The sequence below is a fragment of the Eimeria necatrix genome, genomic scaffold, assembly GCF_000499385.1.
Source record: "Eimeria necatrix Houghton genomic scaffold, Enh_scaff10, whole genome shotgun sequence".
NCBI classification, from domain to species: Eukaryota; Apicomplexa; class Conoidasida; order Eucoccidiorida; family Eimeriidae; genus Eimeria; species Eimeria necatrix.
In genome coordinates this window covers 230,509-240,279 of record NW_013651812.1, presented here as the reverse complement: position 1 = coordinate 240,279, position 9,771 = coordinate 230,509, and the positions used below count along the sequence as shown (strand labels likewise).

Here is a 9,771-nt window from a genome sequence, read left to right as displayed (position 1 = left end):
GGGGGGGAGGTGGGGGGAGCTGTGGGGGAGACGAGCTGCTGATGCTGCTGCTGCTGCTGCTGCTGCTGCTGCTGCTGCTGCTGGTGGCTGCAGGGACACGACGTTTGGGGACTACCGGGTGATTGAGGAAGACGTGGACGGCTGCGAAATGATTTACTGCCTCATGAAGGCCCCCTTTCCAGTTTCAAACAGAGACTTCTTGCAGGTCTGCTGCTGCTGCTGCTGCCGCTGCTGCTGCCGCTGCTGCTGCTGCTGCTGCTGTTGCTGTTGCTGCTGCTGCTGCTGTTGCTGTTGCTGCTGCTGCTGCTGCTGCTGCTGCTGCTGCTGCATTGGAACTGTTTAAGAGCTGCGTGCTGCTGCAGTGGAGGAGAACTGAAGAAGACCCGGAGGCCAAAATCGTCCGCATGCTTATGAGGTCCGAGCTGCCCCTGTGGGGCCCCACAGAGTTGTAATTTAATTTAATTTAATTTAATTTAATTTAATTTTGAGTTTAATTTTAATTTAGTTTTAGACTCTTGCACGGCATTCAGGTGTATGTACAGCCTGCTGTTCTTTTCAAGCTCCAGGGGTTCCACAAAAGGGGACGACCCCAATCTAGCGTTTGTTGCTGCTGCTGCTGCTGCTGCTGTTGCTGCTGCTGCTGCTGCTGCTGCTGCTGCTGCTGCTGCTGACGGGGCTGCAGGTCGGCTGACCATCCCTCGATGCCGGAGAGGAGCGGAGTGGTCAGAGCGGAGACTTTGATTTCGGGTTTGTTTGCTGCCTTCGTTGAATTTAATTAATTCAATTTAATTAATTAAATTAAATTAATTTAATTAATTTAATTTAATTAATATAATTTAATTAATTCCATTTAATTCATTCAGTTCAAGTTCCCGAGAGCGCGGCGCAGGCGCAGCGGCGCAGGTGTACGTACACCCGAGCCGTGGCGCAGGTGTACGTACACCCGAGGTGGACTTAATTTTGCATTAATTCTTTTTGAGGGAAATAAAAAGAAGTCAGAAGTTTCTTTTTGCGCTTTTTGCTGCCAATGGCATTGTTTTTTGCAGGCTACATCATGCAGCAAAAGCCCGACGACGAAAACTCCTCCACTCTTTTCATTTTGGCGCAGACTGACGTCAGAGGTCTCATCCCCAAAGTGCGTCTCGGGTGTACGTACACCTGGCGCGGGCCCGCAGCAGCAGCAGCAGCAGCAGCGCGCCGCCGCCGCTGCTGCTGCTCCTGCTGCTGCTGCTGCTCCTGCTGCTGCTGCCCCTGGTGCTGCTGCCGCTGCTGCTGCTGCTGCTGGGGGTCGCGTCAGGGGTTTGGGGTTTAGGGTTTAGGGTTTAGGGTTTAGGGTTTAGGGTTTGCGGGATGGGCTCAGTGGATTGTCAACACCACCGCCGCGAGGGCCCCCGTGGGTTGGGTGGAAAATCTGAAGAAGGCCTGCAAGGCTTATATGAAGGAACACGGCAACTACGTGCCGCCGTACAACCCGACAGCTTGAAGAAAAGAAAAATAAAAAATAAAAATAAAAAATAAAAGAATAAAAGAAATAAAAGAATAAAAAGAATAAAAGAATTAAAGAATTAAAGAATAATTAAAGCAAGAGTCGAGGAGATGGTGCCTGCTGGAGCGGGGAGGCGACTTGTTGGACTCGAGACTCAAGACTTGCACTTCCATTAAACCAAGTGCTGCTGCTGCAGCCAAGTGCTGCTGCTGCAGCCATGTGCTGCTGCTGCAGCCATGTGCTGCTGCTGCAGCCAAATGCTGCTGCTGCAGCCAAGTGCTGCTGCTGCAGCCAAATGCTGCTGCTGCAGCCAAGTGCTGCTGCTGCAGCCAAGTGCTGCTGCTGCAGCCAATTGCTGCTGCTGCAGCCAAGCGCTGCTGCTGCGCGGAGTGCGGCCTTTCTGGGGGCGCGTTGACCTGCTGCTGGAGCTGCTGCTGCGCATGCAGCGCTGAAGACTTGGAATGGTTTTTGAAGGACTTCGGCGGAAAAAGGAAGTTGAATTGCAAGCAAAGACCGTTTAAGTGCTGCTGTTGCACGTTTGCCGAGTTGGGAATGGACAGAGAAAAGTGCGGCGAGTTTTGCGGCTTGGAGCGCGTGGCTGCGCGGGCTGAGGTGTACGTACACCCCAACCACCGCCGCAAGTTCCGTTCAAGTTTCGCCGCGGAAAGCGAAACTTGAACTGATCTCGGAAAGCTGCATTTTTTGCAAAGCTTTTCAAAATGCTTTTTGTTTTTGTCTCTTTAATTTCACTGCAGTTCGCACTTGTTCGCGCGTGGAGTCCGCGCGGGCTCGGCCCCAGCGCCCTCGCCGACGGGCCGTTCGCCCAAGTCACGGATGTCCACAACGGTACTGCGCAGCGCTTTCGGACTCAGTCGAATTTGCGAAGTTGAATTTTTTCTTTTTCTCCAAACAGGAACTGTTTGCGCCGCCGACGAGGCCCTGCGCGGCGACCCCCCTCTCCCCCCGGAATGTGAATGCAGCTTCCACCGCCTGAGTACGCTGCTGCTGCTGCTGCGCTGCTGCTGCAGCTCGGCTGCTGCAGCTCGGCTGCTGCAGCTCAGCTGCTGCAGCTCGGCTGCTGCAGCTCGGCTGCTGCAGCTTGGCTGCTGCAGCTTTCCGATTCTCTTGGACTTCGATTTATTTTTGCTGCTTCGACTCGGCAGAGGCGAGGGAGGAGCGCTGCGCTGCGTTTTCGATCGCAAGTGCAAGTGCAGCAGAAGAGGCGCAGGCAAGTCCGCAGCAGCAGCAGCAGCAGCAGCAGCAGCAAAGCCATTCAAATGTCTGCTGCAGTGCGGCCAGGACATCTGCGAGATTTGCTGCATCATGACAGTCTCCAGAATCCGTAAGGCAGCAGCATACTTCAAAACCTGCTGCTGCAGCAACTTCCACTCTGCAGCAAGCCCCGGCGAAGACCGCTCGCAGCTGGTAACTGGCAGCAGCAGCAGCAGCAGCTGCTGCTGCTGCTGCTGCGCCTGAAAGCCGCAATAACGAGCGCTGCTGCAGAGAAGGCCGAATTAAGAGCTGAACTTGCAAAAGAAGTCTTAATTGATTCTGCATTAAATGCCATTAAATGCCACTTTTCCTCATTTCTTGGCCAATTCATTCTCCATTAAATGCTGAACTTCAAAAAACTTCAAAAAACTTCAAAAAACTTCAAAAAACTTCAAAAAATTAAATTGAATTTTCGAAAAAGAAATTCAACTTTAAATTCCCCCAGCAATGCAGGCGAAAATGCACTGAGACAGAAGCAGAACTGGCCAGTGAGAAGTTCAAATTAATTTGAAGTTCAAATTTGAAATTCATTAAATTTAAAATTCAAATTTAACTTTTATTTCAATTCAACATTCTGCAGGCCCTGAGGACTTGGCGGAGCAGATTCTGAAAGCTGTGGGTAAAAGTCAGAAAGCCGAAAACTTGAAAATTCAAAAACTTGAATTTTTTTCAAGTTCAAAATTCAAAAACTTGAATTTTTCCCAAGTTCAAAATTCAAAAACTTGAATTTTTTTCAAGTTCAAAGTTCAAAAACTTGAATTTTTTTCAAGTTCAACACTCAACAACTTAACTGCACTTCTCTTCAGCTCATGGAATTCACAGAAGTCTTTTATTCCAAAGAACCCGAAATCCCCGAACTCAACTTACCCACCCGCCTCAATCTCCAGCAGGGCCCCCAAGGGGGCCCCCAAGGGGGCCCCCAGGGGGGCCCCCAAGGGGGCCCCCCTGGGGGGCCCCCTGCGGCAGCCCCTTGGGGCCTCCCTTGGGGCCTCCCTTGGGGCCCCCTTGGGGGGGCCCCTGGGGGGGCCCCTGTGGGGGCCCCTGGGGGGGGCCCCCCACCAGTGGCGCCAGGGGCCCCCGGGCCCGTTTCTCCGACTCCGGCAATTAACACTGTTTACCCGTTGACTCGGCTTCCCACAGAAGAGGAGCTGGCAGCAGCAGCAGCAGCAGCACAGCTCGGAGCAGCAGCAAAAACCAGCAGCTATTGAGGCTTTGCAACGTGCAACAGAAGCAGCAGCAACAGCTGCGCGGCATGCCGAGAAGCAACAGCAGACCATGTTGCTGTTGCTGCGGCAGAAGCTGCTGCTGCAGCAGAAGCTGCTGCTGCAGCAGAAGCTGCTGCTGCAGCAGAAGCTGCTGCTGCAGCAGCTTGAATTTTCGCAGGCGAATATGCGCAGGGAGCGCAGAGTCTCGCCTCCTTGCAATCAATTCAATTAACTCGAACTCTTTTTTCAAAGTCTTGGAATGAAGTTGAATTAAAAATGAAAAATTATTTCCAAGTGCAGCAGAAGGGAACAGATCAGCTGCCGGCGCTGCAGGGAACCTGAACTGACTGAGGCTGCCGGATCTCTTTGCCACGCAAGTCCAATTATAATTTGCATTTACTCTACAACTTGTATTTATTATAAATTCTAAACTATTTGTGTTTATTATAAATTCTAAACTATTTGCATGCACTTTAAGTCTAAATTGTTTGCATGCACTGCATGTTTGCATGGCGGAAGAACAGCCACCAGGTGAGGCGCGCAGCCTCGCCCCCGTGGCGATGACGGCCAGAAAGTGCAAAATAATTAAATAAAAGAAATTAAAAAGAAATTAAAAGATGTGCAGCACCAGCACACTTTTAAAGCGCGTTTACCTGCTGTTTCTGCGGATCCGCAGCACGCGCACAGGACCAGCGGTAAGCATATTCTGCACAGTTGAACAAGTGCATGCATATGCACTTTTGCATGAATATTATTGTCTGAATTTGTTGCAAATTTCTGCATTTGCAAATATTTGCACTTCTGCATCGTCAGGCTGTCCTTCCACTTTGGCGGAGTTGCAAGTTCAACTTCATGCAGTTGTTGCAAATATTCGCAGAGTCCATTTTCTTGAGTTTAAGTTCCCAGTGGCAATTCATATATGCAAATAAACAAGAATTTGTGCAAAGAGGAAAAGTAATGAACTCAAGTGGGCTCTTCGTCGCATTCTTTTCTTTTTTTCTTCTTTTTCTTCTGCGGCGATTCGGAAACCTCCGCCTGCAGCTCCTCCGGCTCTTTCACTTTCTGTTTCTTTTTGTCTTTTTCTTTGAATTCAAAATTGGATTTGTTTTTGTTTTTGACTTTTTGTTTTTCTTTTGCTGCAGGAAGCACCGCCGCTTCCTGTTCACTTTCGGAAGCACTGGAGGAAGGCAGCAGCAGCAGCTCCTTTTGCTGCTGCTTCTTGCTGCTTCTTTTTCTCTTCTTCGCGCTTCCGTCGCTTTGCTGCAGCAGTTTGCTGCTCCCGGCCTCGTTCTCGTCGCCCTCGGCCTCCCCCGCTGCAGCTTCCGCTGCTGCTGCTGCTGCTGCTGCTGCTGCAGCAGCAGCAGCTGCACGCGTCTGCTGCTGCGCGTCTCGCTTCTCCGCTGCTTCCGCCAGAGGCAGCTCGGAGGCTGTGAAGGGCGTGTCGAGCAGCGCAGCAGTGGCTCCGACCGTTCCCCCCTGTTCAAGTGCCAGCAGGCTGCTGCTGCTGCTGCTGCTGCTGCTGCTGCTGCTGCTGCTGCAGTCCTCGATCGCGGGGGGCCTGGCCTGATCCCGGAGCTGGTGCTGCACGCCCTTGGGGGGCGCGTTGAGGGGCGCCTCCCTGACAGCAGCAAGCCGTGTCTTGAGGCGCTGCAGCTCTGCTGCTGCTGCTCTTCGAATGGCCCGCCGCAGCTTCCGGCGCTGCTTCTTGAGACTCCAGCCCCTGGCAGCAGCCTTGGCCTGGACTTGGTCGTGGAGGGTTTGCTGCTGCTGCAGCGGCAGCGCAGCGCGCAGCAGCCTGGCTGCGTCTTTCTTGCGGGTGGCGGCGAGCTGCTGCTGCTGCTGCTGCAGCAGCAGCGGCACCGCAGCCTCCAGCCCCAGCCCCCGCTCCCGCATCAAGCCTGCTGCTGCTGCTGCCAGCAAGTCCCGCTGCAGCCGCGCAGGAGCCAGGGGCAAAATGTCCAGCCATTCGACTCCCCGCAGCCCCTGCGGCAGCTGCTGCTGCTGCAGCCGCTGGAAGCAGCGCAGCAGGTGGCGCAGCAGCACGGGCCGCGGCTCCGCGCCCATCCGCTGCTGCAGCAGCTGCGGCAGCAGCAGCAAGTTGTATTCCCTCCGCAAGAATGCATGCGTTTGCTGCGGGAAGTTCTCGGCCTGGATGCGGCGCCAGGGCACTCCGAAGGCCGGCAGCTCCTCGCCAGTTTGCTGCTGCACCGCCAGCAGCAGCAGCAGGGGCCTCCCGCAGCGCCCTGCGGGCCAGGGCCTCGTAGTGACTCAGCCGCGGGGCAATGGCCCGCCACTTGTCGCAAACGTCTGCGGGCCGCCGGTTAAGCACTGCAGCAATCTTCACCCAGCAGCCCCGCCGCGGGCCAGCTAGCTGCTTGGCTAGCTCAGCTAGCTGCAGCGTCTCGAGGGGCCCCCAGGGGCCCCTCCGCACCCCCGCAGCCATGCTGCGGCGCAGGTAGCCGTAGATGGAGGCGAAGGGGCGTTCGGGGAGGCAGCGGGCGACGGCTTGGAAGCGGCCGGGGGGCCCCCGGGGGGCCCCCGGGGGGCCCCCCGCCGCGGCGCCCAGGGGGGCCCCCAGGGGGCCCCCCCGGGGGCCCCCCCGGGGGCCCCCGCCGCTCGCCAGGCTCCGCGCAGCCTCCTCCGCCGAACCCAGGCCCTCCTGCTGCGCCAGCTGCTGCAGCGCCTCCCGCAGCAGCTGCTGCTCCTCCTGCGTGAAGGGGCCCTTGCGGTACTTCAGCCCGCTGCGCGCATGCATGCGCCACAGCCCCGTGGCCCCGGGGGCCCCCAGCGCCAGCAGCTGCTGCTGCTGCTCGCTGAAGCTCTCTTCGCCTCTGGCGGCCACTTGCGAAAAGCCCAGCGGCAGCTGCGAGGGCGCCAGCGCAGGCCGGTACACGGGGTCTTCGCTGGGCAGCAGAATCCGCTCCGCCTTCGAGGGCTTCTGCAGCTCCCTTTTCTTTTCTTGCTGCTCCCGCGGCGGCTCCTCTCCCGCCAGCTTGCTGCAGCAGCCAGCAGCAGCAGCAGCAGCAGCAGCAGCAGCGTCCGCCGGCTCCGCCTTCGCCCTCAGCCGACGCAGCCGCGCCCGCGGCCGATCCGCCGCGACTTTCCCCGCCGCAAGCTCCGAAACCATCCGCAAGTCCCAAACTATTCAAAACAATTCGAAATCAGCGCGAGATCCGCGCGAAAACCCGCAGATTCAGCCCAAGTCCGCGCGAAACCCCAGCGCTGCGGCCACCGCCACCAACACCGCGCAGCGGACGCCGCCCGCCTTTCCCGCGAACCCGCGGCAAAGAAAACATGCTAAGTCGCAAACATTATCCGAAAGTTTGTCATTTTGCACAAAATAAATGTCAGTGGGGCTTCGGGGGCGCTTTTCCGCATGCGGCGACCCAGGCCGCAGCGCGGCGTACCCAGCCCCACCGCGGCGCTGCTGCTCAGTGTTGTCTGCGAAGGCCTCAAACGCCACTTTTATTCGCCTTTTTTAGTTAGTGTTCTCTCTTTTTGCATTCCAATCATTTCCGTTTCAAATGTGCAGCAATAGCTCTCTCGTTTGACTCCGGATCCGTCGAGGCTGGACACGGGGAACCTGCCGGGGCTTCCAGGTGCCTGCGGAATGCATGCGCAGCAGTCACAAATTTCGCAACTTCGCAACTTAATTTCGTTATTAAAGTCCCAAATTGCTTTTTAATTTGTTGCTGCTTCCAAATTGCCATTCGCTGCAGCTGTGCTGCTGGGCGATCCTGCTCCTTGCAGAAGGCCACATATCTGGGAGTGGTAGATCCCTTCGCTCGCCTTCATTGTCACAACTGAATAAATCCTTCTGTTCAAATTTCAACAAAGAAATCTAAATAGAACACTTTGTTTAAATTTAGACAAAACCGCCAGCCCAGAAACTTCACATTACAACTCTTTCGGGAAACTCTCAACACTTCCCACGCAGAAGCTGCGAGCCACAAAGACACCTGCTTTCCTGTTTTCTCTTTTCACGAGGCGCGAGCTGTAAGCAGCTGTGGCTAGCTCCCCCCATGTACAGCTAGCTACAGCTAGCTGTAGCTAGCCGTAGCTAGCTGTAGCTAACCGTAGCTAGCTGTAGCTGTAGCCGCCTGTGGCTAGCGGTCACTGGCCGTAGCAAGCTGCAGCTAGCCAAAGCTAGCTGTAGCTAGCCATAGCTAGCTGTAGCTAGCTGCAGCTGGCTGTAGCTAGCCGTAGCTAGCCGTGGCTAGAATGTACCTTCACCGAGGTTTCGAAGTAAGTAGATGCGCTAAGTCATTTCCCCTTTTCCTCTTGTCTTGAGGAAATGGCAGAAAGGCAAAAACATAACGGCCAAATTCAAATAAAATACTCAATAAATGAATACACTGGTGGGCAAAACTGGAAGAAATAAATCCAAAATATAATTGTAATAGACTTATATGCTTATTTGAAAACACTTGAGGAGATCCACACAACCAGAACTTTATCTGTTTCAGACAAAATAGAAAAAAAAAGAAAATGGAAAAGACGCAGCGAGCGCCTTTTGCTGGAGAAACGTGAAAAGTTGCAACAGCAGACTGCGAATGAGAAAGCTCGCATTGAATTCGTGCAGAAAGCTGCAACGAAGTCTTTCTTAATTTGTTTCTTAATTTGTTTCTGGGCCTTTCTTATTGCGGGAGAACTGGTGAAAATGGAAATATTTTAATATTTCCGGTTTTCAAAGACGAAAGTAACTGAACTCAGCATATGTGCAAGGAGCAAAAAGGTGCAAACAAGCAAATCCCGCATGCATGCCGCATGCATCCCGCATGCATTTGAACACGAACTCAAACTTAATAAACATAATTTCGTTCAATAAAACCAAAAAACAGCGCTGTGCCTCCAGAGCTAAGGCAAATTCCTGCACTGACCATCGACAAACAGTGGCTTCCGAACCCAGCCATAAAGTATGCCTGTAACTGTGTTTCAAATGCAATAATAATGCAAAATATGTATTCATGTTCTGTGTAGACAAGTAATTCAGATATAAGCACGGATCGAACTCACGAAACAAACAACTGTACAACTTCGTATAGACATGCATGCATGCAACCTCCCGTTCAACTAGATATTCTTGTGGAATACTCAAAGTATTTCCTGGGAATACTCAAAGTATTTCCTGTTTAAAGATGATCCTAAAGGCTATTTAAATGCGGATCTGCACCTGCTGGCCTGCGCAGCCCGAAGTCTACATCCCAGCGGCGTTCAAATAGCGCTTCAGGCCGAGGAAAGCTGCAGCAGCAAAACAACTTCCGCAGCCTGCAGACGCCATACAAATCTCTTATTGCTGCAGCTTCACTTCCCTACTAAGGGTCCTTCATTATGAACAGCGCTTAGGGTGTTCGCAGTGAGCCCGAGCTCACAGAGAGCCACCCCTAATGATATGGAACTAACACCCTTTTGCACTGATCTGCTGCAGCCTCAGCTCAGCCTCTCCTGCTCTTCACTTTAAGGGCTTAAGTGCCTACGCTGTGGCTGAAGCCGTCATGCATGAAGCAAGCTGCAAAGTTGCCTCCCCGCGGGAGTTCAGACCCAGGGGGAAGCGCGGGAAACTGGGCGTGTGCTGCTTGCCCTGCTCGCCCCTACTTGAGCTCTGCCGCTAAAACTATTTCATTTACATATTTTCTTCTTTTGGAGCCCAAAAGGGGTTGGAAAACGCCGGAAGTTCGGGCGGATGCTCGTGCGGAATGTGGGGCACCGCGGGCACGCCGGCGTCTCAGGCTGCGCCCTTGCGCTGATTTTGCGCGTTCCTTTTGCTTTTGCAGGAAAAGATTGGAGAAAATTGCTGGCTAGGAATCG

The 9,771-nt window shown here is 53.9% G+C and overlaps 4 protein-coding genes across 4 annotated transcripts; 2 read left to right on the top strand and 2 right to left on the bottom strand.

The window, feature by feature from the left end:
- Positions 1 to 148: 148 nt before the first annotated feature.
- On the top strand, positions 149 to 1,483 carry ENH_00003680 (Start domain protein , related; the record flags this gene model as incomplete). Its single annotated transcript, XM_013578075.1, has 5 exons — positions 149 to 205; positions 363 to 415; positions 683 to 747; positions 1,047 to 1,148; positions 1,341 to 1,483. 5 exons carry the CDS (start codon positions 149 to 151, stop codon positions 1,481 to 1,483), a joined length of 420 nt encoding a protein of 139 aa, XP_013433529.1.
- Positions 1,484 to 3,567: 2,084 nt separating this feature from the next.
- Positions 3,568 to 3,966, top strand: ENH_00003670 (hypothetical protein, conserved; the record flags this gene model as incomplete). The annotated part of the gene is made up of 1 exon (XM_013578074.1): positions 3,568 to 3,966. One exon carries the CDS (start codon positions 3,568 to 3,570, stop codon positions 3,964 to 3,966), a length of 399 nt encoding a protein of 132 aa, XP_013433528.1.
- Positions 3,967 to 4,926: 960 nt separating this feature from the next.
- On the bottom strand, positions 4,927 to 6,027 carry ENH_00003660 (hypothetical protein, conserved; the record flags this gene model as incomplete). The annotated part of the gene is made up of 1 exon (XM_013578073.1): positions 4,927 to 6,027. The coding sequence occupies one exon, from the start codon at positions 6,025 to 6,027 to the stop codon at positions 4,927 to 4,929; it is 1,101 nt and encodes a 366-aa protein (XP_013433527.1).
- On the bottom strand, positions 5,444 to 7,090 carry ENH_00003650 (hypothetical protein; the record flags this gene model as incomplete). The annotated part of the gene is made up of 1 exon (XM_013578072.1): positions 5,444 to 7,090. The coding sequence occupies one exon, from the start codon at positions 7,088 to 7,090 to the stop codon at positions 5,444 to 5,446; it is 1,647 nt and encodes a 548-aa protein (XP_013433526.1).
- Positions 7,091 to 9,771: the final 2,681 nt, after the last annotated feature.